This window comes from Cnephaeus nilssonii, assembly GCF_951640355.1.
Source record: "Cnephaeus nilssonii genome assembly, chromosome: 17".
In the NCBI taxonomy this organism is placed as follows: Eukaryota; Metazoa; Chordata; class Mammalia; order Chiroptera; family Vespertilionidae; genus Cnephaeus; species Cnephaeus nilssonii.
The window spans coordinates 44,433,187-44,456,790 of record NC_137088.1 but is presented as its reverse complement, the minus strand read 5'-3'; the positions used below and the strand labels follow the sequence as shown (position 1 = coordinate 44,456,790).

Below are 23,604 nucleotides of genomic sequence, written 5' to 3'. Positions count from 1 at the left end.
TGAAATTGTTAGAGCCATTTATCAGTTAGGTACACATACTGTTAATTTCTGTTTGGATGACAAAGCCAAGAAGATCCTTGTGAGAAAAAGTGGTGACAAAGGTGAAGTTACCTTTTGTCCACCAGCATGAGGATGTTTCTAGAAATAAATTAATGTAATATGAGTTAATGTAATATGTTCCGGGTTCAAGAGGATGTTTGTAAAGGTCAAGGTTGTCAGTTCTTTTGGTTCAGTTGAATAGTAAAGGGCGCTTTATGAGGAAAGTTAATGCCCAGTCTAAATTATCAATTGGTAATAGGTTGTAAGTAAATTCAGATGGGCCCTCATTAATGGTTTATTGGCATATCATGGTTTATGATGTACTACCTTTTGATAGGATCAGAAAATTGGCCTAGAAACCTTCACAGTTTGGTTTGAAATGAGAGAAGGCACTAGAAAGTGTTGAGAGGCATTGTGTTTTGTGTCTTTTGTAAGTAAGATAAATTGTGAAGCTGCTGTATTTTAACACACTAAAAGTGGATATAATTCAGGAATTAGGAAATATGAAATTGTTTCCTCTCCTGAGTCTGATGCCCTTTGGGGAAAATTTATATTTGCCATTTTCACTTAGAGACAAAAGGTTGTTACCTTTTTCTTCTTAGGGAGGTTGTGAATAAGGAAAATATAACACAATGGACTTTTTCATGTGTAGTAGAAGTGAGTAATTTTTAAGTTGCCTAAATATTTATACACTGAGCAGCAGCTATTCAAATAATGCAATCATTAAAATGATTTAAATAGGGCCTTTAAAATTAAATAAACAGCTATTTTACCACCATGGACTTGATTCTGTCCAAGCTGAAAGCAGTTGGTGCTTGATAGAATTTAGTAGAAAAATTCAACTTTTCATTATTTTTTTTTTCTAATTAAATTTTTTTTTCTAAGCCTCACCAGAGGATATTTTTCCATTTATTTTTAGAGAGTGGAAAGGAGGAGGAGCGACAGAGAGAAACATTGATGTGAGAGAGGCACACTGATTGGTTGCCTCCCACATGTGCCCCAATCAGGGCCAGGGCCAGGGCCAGGGCCAGGGCCAGGGCCAGGGCCAGGGGCAGGGATCAAGCCCACAGTGGTATGTGCCTTTGACCAGAATCTAACCCAGGACACGTCTAGGAGCCGATGTTCTGCCCACTGAGCCAAATCAGCTAGGGCTTCATTATTTAAAACGCTTTATCAGAAGCAGTGCAGCAGATACTGTGAATTTCACAATTTCAAAATCATCTTGGAAGTTTTGAAAGGTGTAAGATTTGGCTAGGTATAAGTCTACTAATCATGAATAGTAGATCATTTTTAGTAGATACCTTTGCTTGAACTTTTCAAGTATCAAAGGTTCTGTTGCATTCATATTTTAATACGGAAAACCTTTTTTTGTGGCTATGTTTTCCAGTGAAATTTAAGATTAGGACTTGAATATTTTTGGTACCTTAAAGGTAAATACTATGTGAGTATAGTAACGTGTTGACTCGGTTTTCTTTGTCTTGACAATAGGGTAACATCCAAAATACTGCCATTCTAATTAAGTAATGTTGTCAAATACTTTATAATGTTTAATAAGTTGTAGGCATTACTCTAAGCAGTTTATATGTGTTAACTAAATCTCAACAATACTATGTGGTAGGTACTATTCCCATTTTATAGATGAGGAAAGTGAAGTACTCAGAGGTTAAATAACTTGCCCAAATCACACAGCTAGTAAATGGTGAAGTTGGAATTTGAACCTAGGTGTAGAGTACCTGTCACTACTCAAACTGTAGCAAGACTTCTCTTTTTAATATATGAGTTTTATTTAATTTTTGAGTTGATCTATTTTAAAAAGTGTTTTTTAAATATATCTTTATTTCAGAGAAGAGAGAGAGAGAGATAGACACATCAGTAATAAGAAAATCATTGATCAGCTGCTTCCTGCATGCCCCCTACTGGGGATTGAGCCCACAACCTGGGAATCTTAAATCCGAAGGCCAAAGCTCTATCCACTGAGCCAAACCAGCTAAGGCAAAAGTGTTCCTTTTTAACCTAAATTTAGAAATGTTTAGCATGTCTAATCCCTGGGGAATTGAGATTATGTTCATTATAAAATTAATACATTTCGTCAGTACTGACAGATTAAATGACCTAACTATTGACTGGAAGAGTGAAATTTTACTCTAATACATGTTGTGTTATTTATTGGCTGGGCTGTTTTCTATAGTAGTGTAAAGAGGCACTGTTCTACATTTAAATTGTAGAATTGCATTTTTTCAGTAGACATTTTACTATTGCCTTCTTTTACTCTAAAATCTAATATTGTAAGTCATCAAAAGTAAGTTAAAATGGTAATTGTATTTGATATGGTTTTTCCCTCCAATGGTTTTGGGAAATCACTTTGTGTAAAACGTGTTTTGGTTAATGTTTTCTGTAGGGCACAAGATTAACTGCTCATGTACGGGTGTCTCGTGCATGTGTATCATTATACACCTGCATCCATACTGGTCTAGTCTTGGACTAATTCTCCTCACTTCCCATCTTTTCCCACAAAATTTGTAACTGTTTTTGGAACTGTCTCCTTAAGGAAATGTGCATGGTGTTTCAGTAGCTCTGTATGAATGACTGGGCTCTAAGTACCATTGATTTCTCTACACAGAAGTAAACCTGAGAATAAAAGTGTAGGCAGAATCTGGTTACTCACATAAAATGTTTGATAGATGCATATAAATACTAGATAATGGAAGTAAAATTTTCTTAGACCTTGTCCCTAGTCCAAAGAAAAAGTCAATAGTGTCATATTTGTACTTGTCTCTGTAGATCTCTGCCAGCGTATTCATTGCTAATTCTGCAGTATGTTCAACCTTGATTTAGAGATGAAAACACCATTCCTAAAGTCTGTAGCAGTTTTATTAGACTGAAGGAAAATGAATTTTATTTATTTATTTATTTTTAAAATATATTACTGATTTTTTTTACAGAGAGGAAGGGAAGGGATGGAGAGTTAGAAACATCGATGAGAGAAACATCGATCAGCTGCCTCCTGCACACCTCCTACTGGGGATGTGCCCACAACCAAGGTACATGCCCTTGACTGGAATCGAACCTGGGACCTTTCAGTCCGCAGGCCAACGCTCTATCCACTGAGCCAAACCGGTTTCGGCAGGAAAGTGATTTTTAAAGTAACTTAATTATTGTAAGGAACAAATGGATATTTATTGAGTTTTAATCATTAATACTAGTAGACTTCAGAGAGGTTGATTCAGAGACAATTACAGACCACATGTGATCCCCAGACTTTGTTATTTCCTTTTCTTCCATGAATTAGTCACTTTAAATTTGAATGTATACTTCATATTATCCACTTGTGTGTTTTGAAAAGGGGTCCACCTTTTAAAAGTTTAGCTTGTTTTATTGTGTATATATACATATACACAATCTTAATAGAAACACAAAGATCAGCATTGACAGTAAATAAATTGGTAGAGGTAATTGTGGAAAAATGTTCCTTAGACTAAGGAATTATTTGATGACTTAAATTTTATTTCTTTTTCAACTGTGTAAGTATAACATTTAAATTCTTGAGTATGTTTTGTATGCTACCAGTAATGAAATATATTTAGTGATAATATGGACTTGGGGTCAGGAGATTTGGATTCTAGTTCTGATTCTGTGATATAGTGTTTTCTTATCTGAATTACAAATCTCCAAGTGCCTTTGTAAATCTCTTCTTTAATCCTATAAAATTTAAGTTATGATAGGGAAATCTTACGAATTATGATCAGAAATCAACTCATTAGTCATCATTCTGGCATGCATTTGAAGGAAGTCATGTAAATAAGTAAAATTGTATGTTTCTTAATGTATTCCTGCTGCTAACCTTTATAAACAAAAAAAAGGGTTCCATGGCTTTTGGCCCTATTAAATGCATTACAATGAGAAAAATTTCAGAGAAGACACATAAGAGGGTAGAAATAGCATAATCCTAGGCATCAAATTCTTTTTGTTTTATAGGTAATTTCCTATGTCTTAAGTGTTCTGTATGACTTTCTTTTCTAAAGTGAGGAAGAAGAATATATATATATTCTAGATCTTGGAAATAAAGTTTGAGCACTTATACACACACACTTTTTTTTTTTTTAACTTATAGTTCAGGATACAAGATTTGGAGCTCTGGGCAGCCTGAATTTGAATCCCAGCTTCCCTATTAATTAATTGTGTTACCTTGGGCAAGTTAATTTCAGCTGTCTCAGTTTTATTTGTGAAATGGACACCATGAACTAAATTAAATAGGGTGGTTTTGATGATTAGGTGAGGTAATGCATGTAAAGCTCTTTGTATAATATCTGAAAAGTAGTAATGACCCACTAATTATTAGTCTCAATAATTGTCAGAATCCAGACAACAAAATATTGGATATTGACTTCCTTTAAGTGAAATGGATGATTAATACATAAAATGTTATGTTCCCCATTTGGATAGTCACAGGGTTGTTTATTATTCTTGCCTCAAAAAATGGTCCATAATTAAGATTATGGTGTATATGTATTATCTGTAAAGGAAGTGAGGCTATGTTGACCAGGGTATATCTAGTGTTTAGAGTATTATTAAGGATGACAAAATAGACCACCAGGGAATGCACATTCACAACAGAATAGTTAAATTTCTAAGCTACATTTACGGGCATATTGACCTGAATTCTTAAAAATAGTTTCTCTTTAGGACAATACTTTGGGATGAAACAGAAATGTTAAGAACTTTTTAGAAAATAACTTAAATGTTAATTGCTATATAAATTTATATGACTTAACTTAATATTTCTCTTATGATTAGATTGATGGTAGAAATAGTGTTGGAGCAGCTCAATTAAGAAAGCCATTTCTTTTATGAAGACTTGTAAAATTACCTAGAAATTTGAAGCCATATGATACTTTTTGGCATATTTTAGATATCTGAGGTCACTTTGTTAGTTTAGAAACATACAAATTGTCCTAGCCAGTTTTGCTCAGAGGATAGAGCATCAGCCATTGGACTGAAGGGTTCGGGGTTCGATTCCGGTCAAGGGCGTGTACCTTGGTTGCAGGCTTGATCCCTGGCCATTGTTGGGGCACGTGGGAAGCAACCAATTCATGTCACATCGATGTTTTTCTGTCTCTCCCCCTCCCACTTTCTATGAAAATCAATGGGGGAAAAACCCCCACAAATCTACCATGCATTAACTATCCAAGTATTTTTTTAATTGAATTTATTGGGATGATATTGGTTAATAAAATTATATAGATTTCAGGTATACAATTCTATAGTATATCATCTGTATATTGTGTTTACTATCCAAGTTAAATTTACTTCAATCACCACTTATCCCCCTTTATCCTCTTCTACCCCCCCCTTTTCCTCTGATAATCATCATACTGTTTATATTGTCTTTGTCTATGAGTTTTGTTTTTTGCTTAATCCCTTCACCTTTTCACCCAGCACCCCAAATCCCCTCCCTTCTGACAGCTGTCAGTCTATTCTTTGTATCTATAGTCTGTTTCTATTTTGTCTGTTTACTTATTTTCTTATTTTGTTCATTAGGTTCCAAGTGAAATCATACGGTAGTTTTAAATCATGCTTGGTCCATTTGGGATATGAAAGCCTGTAAGACTAGTCCACATGCTGTTTTTCTTGCCAAGTTTTTCTCAATTTAGTTGGGGACAGTCACAAAGAAAAACGTTTTTCCTACCACATTCTACAGAACAGATTTGAATTTAGTGTATTTCTCCTTTTTTGAGTTTTCATTTTGTTTTATATATTACTGAATTGTTGAATTTGTCATTCAAAAAATGATGGCAATCATTTTTTATTGAGAATAAACTTTGTCAAGTTTTATTTTCCTTTACTCATTCAGTCATTCAACTTACTTGGGGCCAGTGCTTACAATTCTGACTACTGGCGTAGTACAGTTAGAGTAATGAGCACGGTAGATATAGTTACTGCTCTCATGGAGCTTATAATAGACTAGAGGCCCGATGCACGAAATTCGTGCAAGAGTAGGCCTTCCTTCCCTCTGACACCCGGGCTTCCCTTGCAGCCCCAGCTTAGTCCGGAAGGTCGTCCAGTCTAGCATATTATGCTTTTATTATTATAGATTATTGAGTATATTCATATAGTACTAATTAGGGTGGGTTTTTTTTTAGTGCTTTATTTTTTCCCCCTACTACTCTCAGTCAGTGTCTTTATTGCATTATAACTATGTTAATGTTATTCCTTTAAAAAGTTTTAGTGTGTGATCCCACAGTAGTGGTAACCATTTGTTTGATACTCATTCTATAATTGAAAGCTACATTTTTACAGACACTTTTGTAAAAATATATATGGCCTGGTAAATGAATGGATGAATGGATATATCATTTGACATTATGACCTTAAAACTATGTAGAGAAAACAGTAAAATCAACTTATTCACTGTTGCTGTAAAGTACCTTAAAGAATATGTATAAGAGCCTGGTCGGTGTGGCTCAGGGTTGAGTGTCGACCTATGAATGAGGAGGTCAAGGTTTGATTCCTGGTCACGGCACATGCGTGGGTTGTGTAATTGATCCCCAGTAGGGGGTGTGCAGGAGGCAGCTGATCAGTGATTCTCATTATTGATGTTTCTGTCTCCCTCTCCCTTCCTCTCTGAAATCAATTAAATTCCTATAAAAAAAAAAGAGTATGTATAAGAGAACACTGTTTTCATAAGTATTTTGTGACATTGACTATAAGTGTTTTGAAAGAATGGTAATAAGACATGTTATCTACAGTGAAAAATAAGTGGTTCCTTTTATGTTTCAGGAAAATGTATATGTACACTGAGTGGCCAGAATATTATGATCTCTGAATGCATAATAATCTGGCCACTCGGTGTGTGTGTGTGTGTGTGTGTGTGTGTGTGTGTATTAGAGGCCTGGTGCATGAATTCATGCATGGGTGGGGTCCGGCCAGCCTGGCCAGGGGGAGGGGACATGGGCAGTTGGCCGGCCTGCCTGCTGGTCCAACTCCTGGTCGAGGGGACAATTTGCATATTAGCCTTTTATTATATAGGATATACAGTGAGTGGCCAGATTATTATGCGTTCAGAGGTCATCATAATCTGGCCACTCAGTGTATATATACTTGATATTTGAAATTTATGAGTAAGTTAAACTATTTCATGCATAAAGTAGAAATTTGAGGTTATTAAATCAGTAATCCACTGGTCTAAGAATGATATTTGACTTAAGTATTTTAGAAATACAGTGGAGTGTGGAATAGTTGGAGGAGTGGGGAATAAAAACCTTTATTGTCTTTTTGCCAGATGCTGTGCTTAGAACCTTTTCCATGTGTTGTCTTGTGTGGCATGTGGCATATAGTGGTTACTTAGGATAGCTAAATTTCTTTGTTCTACAAATGAGAGAATTGACCTTATGTTTGGTTAAGTAATTGATTTACCCAGGGTCTCCATAAAGCCAAAAAATGGTAGGATATTTGCGTTCAGGTTTGACTCTAAAACTTCACATTTTTTCACTAAGTTTTTGTAATAAATGTCCTACCACTTGTTGGTAATACCAGGTGCCAATGGATGCAGCATATCTAACTGTAGTACTAAACACATTTTCTTTTATAGACACCTAAATGTTTTATTCAATGTTTTTATGCTTTATCAGTTAGGGTGTAAACAGTTTGGTGAAATAAATGGTCCACTATTTCAATGTAACGAAAAATAGGAGTTAAGTATATGGGCAAGTTCATATGAGAGTCTAGGCAATTTAGGTTGCCTAATGTAGCATCCCTAAGATTTGCAAAATTATAACATTGTGTGCATGTTTAATGTGAGGTGCTTATTGCTAAAGGATTTGGGCAACTGCTTTTAATTTTTCTTTAGTGAATCAATAAGTATCTCTTCTGCATATCACAAAGTAAGATAATCTTGAAGCCTTTGAAAATTTTATGTAAAAGCCCACAAAAATAAAAGAAACTGCATTTAAGAATCCATCTTAAAATTAATATTTTTTATTTTAGCACTTTTTCAGCCATTAACTCCAGGATCTCGTGAATTTGAAGATGTTTTAAATATTCTCCATTCATCTTACCTTGAACCAACCTCAGTAACGAATTTTAACTATAAATGTGCTTGCTTGGTACATAACGAGCTTTTGGAAAAAGAGGTATGTTTTAAATTGTAATTGTCAGATTCTACAGAATCAATTAGTAGCCTGGAATTTGTTTTATTTTTCTTTTCTTTAAAAATGTTAAACTTTTTGCCTAGTCAGAATGACTGTTGGCTTAGTGTTGTCCTGTGCACTGAAAGGTTGCTGGTTCCATTACCAGTCAGGGCACATGCCTGGGTTCCAGGTTCAATCTCCACTTGGGGCATGTACAGAAGGTAGCCCATCGATGTTTCTCTCTCACATCAGTGTTTTTCTCTCTCACATCAATGTTTTTTTCTCTCTCTCTACCTTCCTCTCTCTAAGCATGTCCTTGAGTGAGGATTAAAAAAAAGAAAGCTAGCCCTAGCCAGTTTGGCTCAATGGAAAGAGTATCAGCCTGTGGACTGAAGGGTCCCAGGTTCGATTCTGGTCAAGGGCACATGCCTAGGTTGCAGGCTCGGTCCCAGTGTGGGGTGTGCAGGAGGCAGCTGATCAATAATACTCTCTCATCATTGATGTTTCTATCTCTCTCTACTTCTCCCTTCCTCTCTGAAGTCAATAAAAATATATTTTTAAAAAAAGTTTTTAGGAAAGCCAAATTATGGAAGGGAAATCATTTAGTTTTAAATGACATCTTTTTAACTATATATTATGCCTAAATTGGAGCATAATGAAATCAAGTGTGTATTTTTTTAGGATATGCTTAATTTCCTCCCCCCCAAAACTGTTGATGTTTGGATTATCTTAATAGTTGAAATTCTTAGTGAAAAAGGGTGAACAGGGGGAAACAGTTAAGCATGTTAGATAGTGAATTTACGTTTCATATATGTATTAGAATATTCTTTTGAGTTTTGATTTAGGAAAAGCCAACTTGTAATTCTGAAGTAATGCAAATGAGGTGTTTAGAAATATTTGATGTATAAATTGCTTTCTAATGTACATAAAATACTATTAATTTTGTATTTTTTTTTAAGTTGGTTAATTCAGTGTTACCAAAATTTAACTTTGAAAGGACCTCTAATGTTACTGACTCTCAGAAAAAATGAAAACCTTGGTAGTTTGATGTGGTTTAACTTTATGATAGATTATTTGTTAATTTTATATGAAAATTGAGTCTATAGATTCTCTGATTATATTATTAAAGATCAATAATGGCCTGTCTACTACATATAAATCTATTAGATATGGGCTCCATATTTTGAATGTATCTATCTTGTATCTTTAGATACAAGCAAAAGCCAGCAGTTTCGGGTGACTTAGAGTTCAGATGTACTTAAACCAAGTTGCTCTTTATCCTGGTAATATGTTTGGAGCGTGTTTTATGTACGTAGCATTGAGAATACACTTATAAAGAAATGAAACATTTTTTCTTGTCTAATTGAGTTTATAGTTTAGAAGTGGGTCATTCAACAGATTTATTAAGCCACTTACTCTTTGCTGTGCACCATGTTAAAATGAGTGATCCAGAAATAACTAAAACATGAACTTAAAAATATATTAGAGAGTTGGAGTTGTAAAATTTTAATAGAAATTAAGTTAAAATTGATAAATACTAGATGCTCATTTGACTATATCGTGAAGGTAAAGAACCAATTAAAACAGTAAAAAAATGGGAACACAGAAATTATAAGGAGAGAAAATATAGTTTGTACTTTAGTAGCTTTGGAATTTTTTAGAAATAAAATTACTGAACTCTTAGCTTAAAAAATGTAATTACATGCTACAGAGCTGTTTATAGGTTTAATTTCACTTAGTTTACAGAAAAGCGAAGAGAACTGAAGTTTGATGGCCGTTCAGATAAAGAACTTTCAGAATCCTATGCATTTTTGATGGTTAATCGCTATCAGGTAAGTGATTCATTTAAAATAAAGCAATTTGAGAATGTTCCCATTGTTAGTTACTAATTTTTCATTTATTCAACAGTAAGTTCATAATTATAAGTAACATTTTCTTGATGTATAAGTAGAAGAAATAATTTAGTGAGGCAAAGCTATTTCATTGTTTTGTGATTTGTTTTTCAAAGGTGCTCATTTTTTCCTGACAAAACCTATTTTTTTACCTTAGAATGTGCTTGATAATGAATAATTATCCCTTTATTAAAATATATTATCTCCTTTATTGTTGGTTATATGTGCTTGGAACCAGTTTTTCATCTTTAATTGATTCTTTTAAAAAAATTTTATTTCAGAGAGGAAGGGAGAGGGAGAGAGAGAGAGAAACATCAATGATGAGAGAGAATCATTGATTGGCTGCCTCCTGCACACCCCCTACTGGGGATTGAGCCTGCAAGCTGGGCATGTGCCCTGACTGGGAATCAAACCATGACCTCCTGGTTCATAGGTCTACGCTCAAACACTGAGCCATGCCGGCCAGGCTTTAATTGAAGGTTTTTAGGCAGAGTTACTTTCTCTTTAAATAGTTTTAATTCACTTTAAAATGGGATGCTTATATATGAGCAATATGAATTCTGAGTATCTAGCATAAACAAAACTGGATTCCAGTTATGGTTACATTGGAAGTGTAAGCCAGTTTCACATTAATATTTAGTCATAAACTGTCTTACATATAAAATTTCTATAATGTTAAAAATACATAGTTTAGAAACTTAGATTTTATTTAAAACAAGTTTACAAAATATCTTTTCACACTTTCAATGTGTTATGATTGCAAGATGAAATGTTTTGTTTATTTAGGTTCAAAGCATATGTGAAAAAGGACTACAGGTGGGCCAGTCCAAAATAACAATTCTTGGCAGTCCTTCCATGGGTAATCTTTTTTTCTTTTTTCTTTGTGTACTATGAAGTTGCCATTTAAAAATATATTACTTGATTTTACTGCAATTCTTACCATTACATTTATGTACTAGAGGCCCGGTGCACAAAATTCATGCACGGGGGAGGGGGGAGGGGGGTGTTCCTCAGCCTGGCCTGCACCCTCTCCAATCCGGGACCCCTTGGGGGATGTCCGACTGCCGGTTTAGGCCCGATCCAATCCAGGACCGCTGGCTCCTAACCACTCACCTGCCTGCCAGACTGATCCCCTAACTGCTCTGCCCTGTCAGCCTGATCACCCTAACTGCTCTCCCCTGCTGGCCTGTTCACCCTAACTGCTCTCCCCTGCCAGCCTGATCCCTAACTGCTCTCCCCTGCTGGCCTGATCCCCCAACTGCTCTCCCCTGCCTACCTGATCGCCCCTAACTACCTCTACTTCGGCCCTGCCCCATGGCTTTTTCCGGAAGGACGTCTGGAAGATGTCTGATCTAATTAGCATATTACCCTTTTATTAGTTGTCATAGTCCCAGAAAAGGAGACCGATTTTAGGTTCTGTGACGTGAAACCAGTTTTATTATTTGTTTCTGATTTTTGCATGCTATCCAAATTTAAATTTTTTTTTAAGTATCTTTTTTTTTTTTTTTTTTTTTGGTCTTAGTCGAGTACTAGTGGATTTTGAAATTTTCTATTAGTTTAAGGTTTTATTTTTGCCTTGGTGAAATATAAGGTATCTTTACTGTCATTACATTTTTTAAAAAGGTGTCAGTCATATCATTTCTTATCATTAGATTAAATATTTATATTTTTTTGTATTTGTGTCATTCAAATTTAAATTTAAAAAATTTTTCCTCTTTACTAGGTATCTATCTTTCTAGGTATCCTGATTTGTTACAAGCTAATCCTTTGGAAGCTGGGACAGTGGGTGATGTTGTTATTTTTAAAATAATGAAGGTAATTTCAACTTTTACATTTCATATATCAAAGACAACATTTGATTTGGATTTTAGTTGACCCTGTTTTTAGGAGATTAAATTAAAAAACAGCTTGCTTGTGTTTGGTATAGAAAGATACTTTTGAGAGTGATTTGCCATCTTTGATGTAAGCTTACTGTATTTTAGAGTTTGCCTTTCCTTTCCAAAAAAATAGAATGAAGAAAGGAGGGTAATATATTGGTAATGTCATTTAGGCTAGTGAAAAGTGTTGTGAATAAAATTTTTTCTTTGTTATAAAATAAATTCAAACAACACTTTTTTTATGGTTAACTTTTTCTTCTTCAATATTTACAAAATGTGTTGGGTGTTACTTTATTATCAGATATTAAAGGAAAAAAACTGTTGTTATAGGTGATCTATATTCAAAGAAATAGTCTGTAATAATATAGTCAATAATTAGGTTTGGGTGGACTTAAAATGTTTTCTCTGTTTTAGGGTAAAATAAAAAGTATATATGAACCCATGGGTGTAAAAAGTTTGGAATCTAAAAGTGCTTTGGATCCAACACCAAAGCATGAATGTCACATGTCGAAGAATGCCAATAGAATTACATCACTTTTGGCTTACCGAGCCTATGAGCTTACTCAAGTAGGTACCTGAACCCATTTTAGTGTTATGATATGATACCTGTTTGTCACCAAATCCTTTAAAATGTCCCATTTTCAGTTCCCTCTGCCACCACACCAGTCTAGGCTCTGGTTTCCACATATTATTCCCAGACTCCAGTGTCTTGGCTGTTTGTTCAGTTTTTCCAAAACAACTTAGAAATATAGACTTCCAGATAATATTCAGAATCCTTAGCCTAGCTCACCCTGCCTGTACACTGTTACTTCCATCTTGGTGTTTTTTTTGTTGTTGTTGTTGTTTTATGAGCTCTGCCCTTACCTCATTTCATTTTGAAGCCTTGGCTTTTCTTGGCCTAGAGAGAGTTTTTGCCTAATAATATACTACTCATCCTTCAAGGTGGAGTTGAAGCCCCTTGAAATACCTTAATTCATATTATTTTGTACTATTGATTTGATAAAATATTTTCTACTTTTATTAACTTTTAAGATGCAAACTTAGAATTAATTTTTAAGCTTTATTCAGATGTAATTGATACATAGTAAACTACACATACTTGAAAGTGTTCTAATTGATGAATTTTAGTCATTGTGTTTTATATGATGTTTGACTATAAAGTAAGGTCATTTTTAAAGTAATGTTTCTAACAAATGTGCAGGAGGCAGCCGATTGATATTTAAATTAAAAAACTTAATATTTTCTTTCTGAAGAATCTCAGTGTGCAAGACCTGTTGGTAGGGGCTTTTAGCAAAAATTATATTCACCAAGGTTGTCTGGACAGACTCATTTGATTACCTTCTGGACAGTGGTAGTATTGGTAGATAAGAGACATAAACTTACAGTAATTATTGACTTTTCTAGAAGAACTTGTAAATTGGCTTGATATTTCGAAAAACTTTCCAGGCATTTTCAGAGCAACAACATTGAAATCAATATTACCCCAAGGGAATGGACTTTGAAGGATAATGCCTTGTTTATAAACTGAGGCACTCTTTTTTAAAAAAAATGTTTTTATTGATTTCAGAGAGGAAGCGAAAAGGAGAGGGATAGAAACATCAATGATGAGAGAGAATCATTGCTCGGCTGCCTCCTGCACACTCCCCTACTGGGGATCGAGCCTGTAACCCAGGCCTGTGCCCTGACCAGGAATCTGAACCATAACCTCCTGGTTCATGGGTTGACACGCTCAACCACTGAGTCACACTAGCCGGGCAAACTATTAGTCTGCAAGTCACAAAACCCTGGTCTAATGAATGTTGTGAATAAGTGAAGGGGAGATGCAGATTGGCAGTAGGAAGAGGGTCACCTACCTATGTTTGTGATCTCTCTTGCTGCTTTGTCTGCAGTGAAAGCCAAGACTATGTTTTCCTTTTGACATGATGAACAACATGGTAGGTTTGGTTGAGGTTGTGTCTGTAGTATTTTAATTTTGTATCAAATTGGCTTTTCTGAGCTGATATGGGAGCCCCATTTGTAACATTTTTATGAGGAAATTTGTTGACCATATTCCTGATGGTCAACTCTTCAAGAAATAAACTTTTGGAAAACCTACTAGTATTCTGGCATCATATATATATATATATATATATATATATATATATATACAGAATATTTTATATCATAAAATGAATATAAAGTACAAATTATTATAGTTAAATTGGCAAGCAGTGCTTAAAGATATTTTCTGGTAGAGGCACATTTAAGTGTTATATTTTTCAAAAACCAGGCAGATAAATACAAGATTCACACTCTATACTTTAGCTTTCTTAAGTTAATTTTGCATTTTCTTATTTTTAGTATTACTTTTATGAGTATGGCTTTGATGAACTAAGGCGAAGACCAAGACACGTGTGTCCATATGCAGTTGTGTCTTTTACTTACCAAGATGATATACAACCTCCGAAGTTTGTACCTTCATTAAGGTAAGGTTTAGGAGTTTTGGGCATCATTCAGAATGGTATTATATTATATATCTTGGACTGCATATTTAGAAGGAGCACTTTGTTTTGTTCCCATTTTTTCCCCCCTTAAGATTAATTAGATACATAAATGTTCATTGTGATTTAAAAAGGCAGGGTAGCCCGGCTGGTGTGGCTCATTAGTTGAGCATCAACCTATGAACCAAGAGGTCATGTTCGATTCCTGGTCAAGGCACATGCCTAAATTGCAGGTTTGACCCCCAGTGGCATGCAAGAGGCAGCCAATCAATGATTCTCATAATTAGTGTTTCTATCTCTCTCTCCCTCTCTGAAATCAGTAAAAATATATTTTTGAGGTTGACCTTTTTATTAGTTTCCAGATCAAAGTGTTGTCTTCATTTTAGTTGTTTGAGATCTAACACTTTTTTCATACCGTGATTAGTCCTGGAAACCAAGTATGGATTCACATGATATCCAGACATTTGGGTTTTTCTGTATGTGTGTATCTGTCTGCATTTATCATTTCCATGATACATTTGTTATAGTGCCTTTCAGCACTTTAATAATTATGAGGTCATACTCCCAGGAATAATGACTATCCATTAATTTTCTTTGCCTCCTATTTGATTCCATCTTTTATCCTTCATAGCATTTAAAGTAAGCATTGATTGGACATCCTTGCTGTACCTTGAATGCCACCGTTAATGTGCCTGCCTCAGGACCTCTGCATTTGCTGTTCCTTCTCTTTCCCAATTAGTTGCATAATGTACGCCTACACTTCCTTAAAGGTGACCTTATTAATGAGGTCTTCTGTGATTTTTTTTAACCTGTGTACTCCTAGTGTCTTTTTTTACTCCTTAGAACTTAAAACTATCACCATCTGGTAAATACCTTTCTTATTGTTGTCTGTCTACCTCATGAGATTATAAGCTCTATGAAGGCAGGGGAATTATTCATCCCTGTAGTCCTGTTACTTAGAATATTAGTAAATATTTATTGAATGATGAATGACTACATTTAAATATGTATTGAAGCCATTTCTTTGAATCTTACCACTAAAACTAGAGGCCTGGTGCACGAAATTCATGCACGTGGGGGAGATGTCCCTCACCCCAGCCTGCACCATCTCCAATCTGGGACCCATGAGGGATGTCCAACTGCCCACTAGGATCGGGCCTAAACAGGCATCAGACATCCCTCTCACAATCCAGGACTGTGACATCCCTCTCACAATCCAGGACTGCTGGCTCCCAACTGCTCACCTGCCTGCCTTCCTGATTGCCCCTAATCGCTTCTGCCTGCCAGCCTGATCACCCTCTAACCACTCCCCTGCCAGCCTGATTGACGCCTAACTGCTCCCTTGCCAGCCCGATTGCCCCTAACTGCCCTCCCCTGCCGTCCTGGTCACCCCTAACTGCCCACCCTTGCTGGCCTGGTTGCCCCTAACTGCCCTCCCTTGCAGGCCTGATTGCTCCTAATGGCTTCTGACTGCCAGCCTGATCATCCCCTAAACACTCCCCTTCCAGCCTGATGGATGCCTAACTGCTCCCCTGCCAGCCTGATTGCCCCTAACTGCCCTCCCCTACAGACCTGGATCCCCCCTAACTGCCCTCCCCTGTAGGCCTGATCCCCCCCAACAGCCCTCCCCTACAGGCCTGATCCCCCCCCCCAACTACCCTCCCCTGCCAGCCATCTTGTGTCGGCCATCTTTGACCACATTGGGGCGGCCATCTGTGTGTTGGAGTGATGGTCAATTTGCACATTACCTCTTTATTATATAGGATAAAGTAATTAACAGAGATTTTAATGGACTCTTGTTTTCTCCTGATGGATATTTTTGGGTAAAACAATATCTTAATTTTGGGCAAATAAGGTAATTCAAGTCAAGTAAGTAATTCTTTTCTCCAAGTAAACTTGGATTTATTAAATATTATAGTAAGTAATTAACTGCTTCCCCCTACTTGGAGGGAGAATTTAATTCTCTTGTATAGTTGCCATTAAAAATAGCACCTGTCTCAAAGTCCTGAGTGTTAACTTTTATATTAACAATTAGTAATTAAAAAAAATTTTTTTTTGTAGATCTAACAGCTTTAATGCAGATAGAAACACAGGTAAGATTCTTTAGTTTTCTAAATTGAAAGAGTACATGCACTTAATTAATGAATTAAGTGCTTTGATTTATTTTCATAATGAATGAGAGTCTACAAAGTATGAAAAGGAGGGTGAGGCCATGCTGTGATACAGCATCAACATTTGGTCATCCAGGTATAAGGTGTCCTTGAGAAGCTGCTGCTGCTGTGAATAGATCAGGTTTGACCACTTGGATTGATAATAGTAAACAATACAAGTTTCACAATTCAGCCTTTTAAAAGTATTAAATTCGTCAAAGGTTTAGGTCAGGTTTCTCCACAATGAAAAGAGATTGAGTAGAAGACATGAGACATAGTATGGATTCATGTAGTTAACCAGATTTCATATAGTCTCCTTTGGGGGAAATAAGAGGGTAGACTATATTGTCTTTGCTCCTCAGCTTTCTGATATGAAGACATTTAGACAAAATTGTTATTCTTTGCAGCTGGAATAATTTTGTAGGGGAAACAATAGCTTAAACAAAAAAATCCTACCTGATATTTGAACTCTCCTGTAAATAAAAATGTCAAATATTTTGTTTTGTTTTGTTCTACAAAACTTTATTTCTAGATTTTTCCCCCTTTTTTCCAGTAAACATATATTTGCTTCTGGGTTGCCAAGAATTGTGTCCCTTTTTTTTTCTTTTAGATAAATTTCACTACACCTTGTGGAAAGGACAGCTTTTAAATAAAGGAAAGCTTTTGTGCTATATTTCTCTGAGGTCAGCCACTCGTGCTTTTTTGCCTATCAAACTGTAAGTATGCTATATTACAAAAAAATAGCAATTTCTCTATTTGCTTTTCTTTCTTACTTATATTTAAATTTTACTTTGGGCCCTGACCAGTTTTGCTCAGTGGTTAGAGCGTCGGCCTGGGGACTGAGGAGTCCCAGGTTCGATTCCAGTCAGGGGCATGTGCCTCGGTTGCGGGCGAGTCCCCAGTGGGGAGTGTGCAGGAGGCAGCTGAATCGATGTTTCTCTCTCATCGATGTTTCTAACTCTATCCCTCTCCCTTCCTCTCTGTAAAAAGCAATAAAATATATTTTAAATTTTACTTTGGTACTTTGGTCCATAAGAACTTATATCAGTATTGGTTTGTTTTTTAAAAAGATTGATTTGATATCTTTAGAAACTTAATTGGCACAATAAGCCCTCTGGTTTTCTGTCTTGGTTTGAGGATGGGCTAAAAAGTCATACACATTCATGGCTTAAAACTTTTTCTTAATGAATTTAAATCTTAAAAGTGATTTTTTAAAGTTTTATCCTATCCCTGGCTGGTTTGGCTCAGTTGGTTGGAATGTCTCAGACACTGAAAGGTGGCAAGTTCGAATCCCTGGTCAGGGTGCATTCAGGAGGCAACCTAATCAATTGATGTTTCTCTCTCATATCGATGTTTCTTTCTTTAACCCTCTCTTCCTACTCCCCCTCTTTGTCTTTCTCCCTCTCTCCCCTTTTTTCTTTCTAAAATCAATACAAAAAATTTTAATTAGATATATTTTCCATGTGGCAATTTGAACACCTGGATCAGGCCTAAACGGGCAGTCAGACATCCCTCTCACAATCCAGGACTGCTGGCTCCCAACTGCTCGCCTGCCTGCCATCCTGATTGCCCCTAACCACTTCTGCCTGCCAGCCTGATCACCCCCTAACCACTCCCCTGCCAGCCTGTTTGCCTCTAACTGCCCTCCCCTGCAGGCCTGGTCACCCCTAACTTGCCTCCCCTGCAGGCCTGGTCACCCCTAACAGCCCTCCCCTGCAGGCCTGGTCACCCCTAACTTGCCTCCCCTGCAGGCCCGGTCACTCCCAACTTCACTCCTCTGCTGGCCTGGTCACCCCTAACTTGCCTCCCCTGTAGGCCTGGTCACTCCTAACAGCCCTCCCCTGCAGGCCTGGTCACCCCTAACAGCCCTCCTCTGCAGACCTGGTTCCCCCCAACTGCTCTCCCCTGCAGGCCTGGATTCCCCCCCCCCCCCCCAACTGCCCTTCCCTGAAGGCCCGTTCACTCCCAACTTCCCTCCTCTGCCAGCCTGGTCACCCCTAACTGCCCTCCCCTGCAGGCTTGATCACCCCCAACTGCCCTCCCTTACGCCTGGTCCCTCCCAAGTGCCCTCCCCTGCTGGCCTGATCGCCCACAATTGCCCTCCCTTGCAGACCTGGTCCCTCCCAACTGCCCTCCCCTGCTGGCCATCTTGTGGCAGCCATCTTGTGTCCACATGGGGGCAGCCATTTGTGTGTTGGAGTGACGGTCAATTTGCATATCATCCTTTTATTACATAGGATTAGATAGGATAGAGGCGTGGTGCATGGGTGGGGGCCGGCTGGTTTGCCCTGAAGGGTGCCCTGGATCAGGGTGGGGGTTCCCTTGGGGCGTGGGGCAGCCTGGGCGAGGGGCCTGTGGTGGTTTGCAGAATGGCCACGGCCCCCGGAGACCCAAGCGGAGGCCCTGGTATCTGGGATTTATTTATCTTCTATAATTGAAACTTTGTAGCCTTGAGCAGAGCCAAGCCTCCTGCTTGCTTCATAGCCGCAGCCATTTTTGATGGGATTTATTTATCTTCTATAATTGAAACTTTGTAGCCTTGAGCGGAGGCCTAGGCCAGCAAGGGCAGGCGGAAAGCTTGGCTTCCTCCATTGCCGGGGGCAACCCAAGCCTCCTGCTCTCTCCATGGCCACAGCCAGCTTGGTTGGGTTAATTTGCATACTCGCTCCTGATTGGCTGGTGGGTGTAGCGGAGGTACGGTCAATTTGCATATTACTCTTTTATTAGATAGGATTGGCACGTAGAATTAGCTTTTGCCTCAAATTTGGAAGGTTGGTAATATTGCCAGACTATGTATCTATTTACCTGTACATCTGGACTTCCCATATCAAATCTTCTTTAAAGTACAGTATTAATAAATATGCTCTTTGTTTTCCAGCAAGACGCGTGCGCGTGTGTGTGTAAAAGAGAGAGAGATACCATTGCTAGAGTTAAAAATACATGTAAGGAAATATGCTTTTTCAATTTTCTTTCAGTCCTGAGAAGCTAGATGTTGAAACAGTTATGAGTATTGATCACCTGAAACAGAAAATTCCTCCAGCACTGTTTTACAGGGAAGCATACTTCGGTTCAAATGAAGGTGAAGTAATTTAATTTTACTGAAATATAAGAAGCAGACTTGAATCTGAATATTTACTATGTATTTTTTCTTATGTTAGTTTTGAAGAATGGAATGTATTGCAGTCTTTATGAAGTTGTAGAAAAGACAAGAATTGGAAGTAACATGGAGAGTTTACTGCAAAAACTAGAGAAAGAAAAACTTGTGAGTAAAATTTAAAATGTTCTTTCTCCCTTAGAAACTGTTAATAAGTGATCATATTAATATTTCAATTTATTTCATTTTTATCTCTGAGAGTACCACAAGGTCTCTGTTTTTGTTGCTACCATTTAATTAACAGCATTTTACTGTGGCCTTTGATACTCTCCTTTATAGCCATGATACTTAGACCTTCTACAGAGCAGTCTTCCCGTGAAGTATCTTTGTTGTATTTTGTAGTTGTGACTGTGATATTTAAAAAAATACATTTTGAATGTCATGTATTTATGTAAGTTGTATAGTAAAGTAAAAACTGAGGGAAAGAGACTCTGTTCTCCTAGACCAGTGGTCGGCAAACTCATTAGTTAACAGAGCGGCAAACCGTGGCTCGCGAGTTTGCCGACCACTGTCCTAGACCACACAGAGTGATACATGGAATTACTCAGATGGATGTGGTTCCAGTAGAGACAGTGCCATATTTAAAGATTAAAAAAAAAAGGTGTTTTGTGAGGTTGAAGAAATAAAAGAACATTATAGTAGTTTGGAGAAAGTGGTAGAACATGAGGCTGGAAAAGGGTGTAGGAGGCTACAGCATCATGCAGGCAGTGTTCAAATATTTGGAAGTTTGGACTTGATCGTAAGAGCAATGGTTTTTTAAAGGGAGTTGGATGAGGTTTTGATTATGTATGTAGCATGATCAAATCTATGTTTTGTGCTTACCTTGGTTATTATGTAGACAATGAAGGAGGGAGAGAGATGAGGTAGTAAACTATTAATATAAAGGGTGATGTAAGTTTGGATGAGAATGGTAAGAATGATGAGACTGGTTTAAGACATATTTTGCATATTAGCCTTTTATTATATAGGAGGATTTCTTATTTATTTATTTATTATTTAATTTTTTTTTATTAAGGTATTATATGTGTACATATCTTACCATTGCCCCCTACCCCACTCCAGGTCAGTGGGTATTGAATATATTGAGTTTAGGTAGAGAAATTACTTCAGGCATCAGATTGTGATGGGTTCAGGAGTGATGCTAATATGTACAGTTTAGCTGAAGGAGATGAGGTGGTTGCAGAGAAGAGTAGTGGCTATCCCAAAGTTTCTGTTAACATGAGATACAGGTGAGCTCATGTTTAAATGTTAATCAGATATTCCAGTAGAAAGAAAGAAAGAGGTTTTTTTTTTGTGCCGGAATGCCATTTAATGCAGGTTATTCAGCAGTTTACTTATTTTTACTCCTCACGTTATTGAGGCTCAGTTTCCAGGTATTCAAATGGAGATTTGTATCACTGATTTTCAGAACCCACAACTTCATTTTAATTGTCTACATAGATTTTTCATTGTATACATATAGATTTGCTTAACCAATCCATTGTTTTTAGATGGTAGCGTCAAGTTATATACAAATTTATAGGTAGAATTTGTAAACTTATGAATTGGTGGACACCCAGCAATAACTCTTTGAACAACTGGTTAGAAACCTTTGGGCTAGGCATCTTAAAACATACACATACATACACATGCATGCACATTCAATACATGTGAGTATATGTTTATATTTACACTAGAGGCCCAGTGCACAAAATTCGTGCACTCATGGTGGGGCGGGCATCTCTCAGCCTGGCCCGCACCCTCTTGCAGTGCGGGAGCCCTTGGGGCATGTCCGACTGTCATGGAGGTGGGAGAGGCTCCCGCCACCGCCGCTGTGCTCACCAGCCGTGAGCCCGGCTTCTGGCTGAGGGAGTGCACTGACCACCAGGGGGCAGCTCCTGTGTTGAGTGTCTGCCCCCTTGTGGTCAGTGCACATCATAGCGACTGGTCGTTCTGCCGTTCGGTCGATTTCCATATTAGCCTTTTATTATATAAGAGGATTTCTTTTTTATTTTTTTATTTCTTTTTATTTTTTTTAAGGTATTATATGTGTACATATCTTACCATTACCCCCCCACCCCACCCCACTCCCAAACATGCCCTCACCCCCCAATGTTTTGCATCCATTGGTTATTCTTATATGCATGCATATAAGTCCTTAGGTTGATCTCTTATCTCCCCCACCTCTCCCTAACCTTCCCGCTGTAATTTGACAGACTGTTTGATGCTTTACTCCCTCTGTGTCTTTTTGTTCATAAGTTTATAATGTATTTATCCACAAATGAGTGAGATCATGTGGTATTTTTCTTTCATTGACTGGCTTATTTCACTTAGCATAATGTTCTCCAATTCCATCTAGGTTGCTGCATATGGTAAGAATTCCTTCTTTTTTTATGGCAGCATAGCATTCCATTGTGTAGATGTACCATAGTTTTCTGATCCAGTCATCTACTGACAGGCACCTAGGCTGTTTCCAAATCTTAGCTATTGTAAATTGTGCTGCTATGAACATAGGGGTGCATATATCCTTTCTGAATGGTGTTTCTAGTTTCTTAGGATATATTCCTAGGGTTGGGATTACTGGGTCAAATGGGAGTTTCATTTTCAGTTTTTTGAGGAAACTCCATACTGTTCTCCACAGTGGCTGCACCAGTCTGCATTCCCACCAGCAGTGCACAAGGGTTCCTTTTTCTCCACATCCTCGCCAACACTTGTCATTTGTTGATTTGTTGATGATAGCCATTCTGACAGGTGTGAGATGGTACCGCATTGTTCTTTTGATTTGCATCTCTCAGATAATTAGTGACTTTGAGCATGTTTTCATGTGTCTCTTGGCCTTCCTTCTGTCTTCTTTCAAAAAAATTCTATTTAGGTCCGTTGCCCATTTTTTATTGGATCATTTATCTTCTTTTTATTAAGTTGTATAAGCTGCCTGTAGATGTTGGAGATTAAACCTTTATCAGTGATAACATCTGCAAATATGTTCTTCTATACAGTGGGGTTTCTTATTGTTTTGTTGATGGTTTCTTTTGCTGTGAAAAAGCTTTTTATTTTGATGTAGTCCCATTTGTTTTTCTCTTTAGTTTCCATTGCCCTAGGAGCAGTATCAGTGAAGAAGTTCTTTCAGCATATGTCTGAGATTTTGCTGCCTGTGGATTCCTCTAGTATTTTTATGGTTTCCCGTCTTATGTTTAAGTCCTTGATCCATTTTGAGTTTATTTTTGTGTTATGGTGTAAGTTGGTGATCTAGTTTCATTATTTTGCATGTATCTGTTCAATTTTTGCAACACCATTTTTTTTTATATATATATTTTATTGATTTTTTTTTACAGAGAGGAAGGGAGAGGGATATAGAGCTAAAAACATCAATGAGAGAGAAACATCGATCAGCTGCCTCCTGCACACCCCCCACTGGGGATGTGCCTACAACCAAGGTACATGCCCTTGACCGGAATCGAAACTGGGACCCTTCAGTCCACAGGCCGACACACTCTATCCACTGAGCCAAACCGGTTTCGGCACAACACCATTTATTGAAGAGACTGTCTTGACTCCATTGTATGTTCATGCCTCCTTTGTCAAATATTAATTGAGTATAGTGGTTTGGGTTGATATCTGGATTCTCTCTTCTATTCCATTGGTCTATATGTCTTTTCTTGTGCCAGTACCAGGCTGTTTTGAGAACAGTGGCTTTGTAATACAGCTTGAAATCTGGTATTGAGATCCCTCCTACATTATTCTTCTTTCTCAGGATTGCTGTGGCTATTCGGGGTCTTTTTTTATTCCAGATGAATTTTTGGAGAGTTCTTTCTAGGTCTCTGAAATATGCCATTGGTATTTTAATGGGGAGTGTAATGAATCTATTGATTGCTTTGGGTAGTATGGACATTTTAATGATGTTAATTCT

General features: G+C 37.3%; 1 protein-coding gene across 4 annotated transcripts in view; it reads left to right on the top strand.

Annotated features, from left to right (window-relative positions):
* Positions 1-23,604, top strand: part of TASOR (transcription activation suppressor) — a 59,710-nt gene that overhangs the window by 1,759 nt on the left and 34,347 nt on the right. For all 4 annotated transcript variants that reach the window (XM_079794724.1, XM_079794723.1, XM_079794726.1 and 1 more), the window contains exons 2-11: positions 8,023-8,168; positions 9,905-9,997; positions 10,844-10,916; positions 11,781-11,872; positions 12,349-12,501; positions 14,275-14,399; positions 16,476-16,507; positions 17,175-17,280; positions 19,540-19,643; positions 19,723-19,826. In XM_079794724.1, coding sequence (XP_079650850.1) covers positions 8,023-8,168; positions 9,905-9,997; positions 10,844-10,916; positions 11,781-11,872; positions 12,349-12,501; positions 14,275-14,399; positions 16,476-16,507; positions 17,175-17,280; positions 19,540-19,643; positions 19,723-19,826 — 1,028 coding nt within the window. The remainder of the gene's footprint in view (positions 1-8,022; positions 8,169-9,904; positions 9,998-10,843; positions 10,917-11,780; positions 11,873-12,348; positions 12,502-14,274; positions 14,400-16,475; positions 16,508-17,174; positions 17,281-19,539; positions 19,644-19,722; positions 19,827-23,604) is intronic.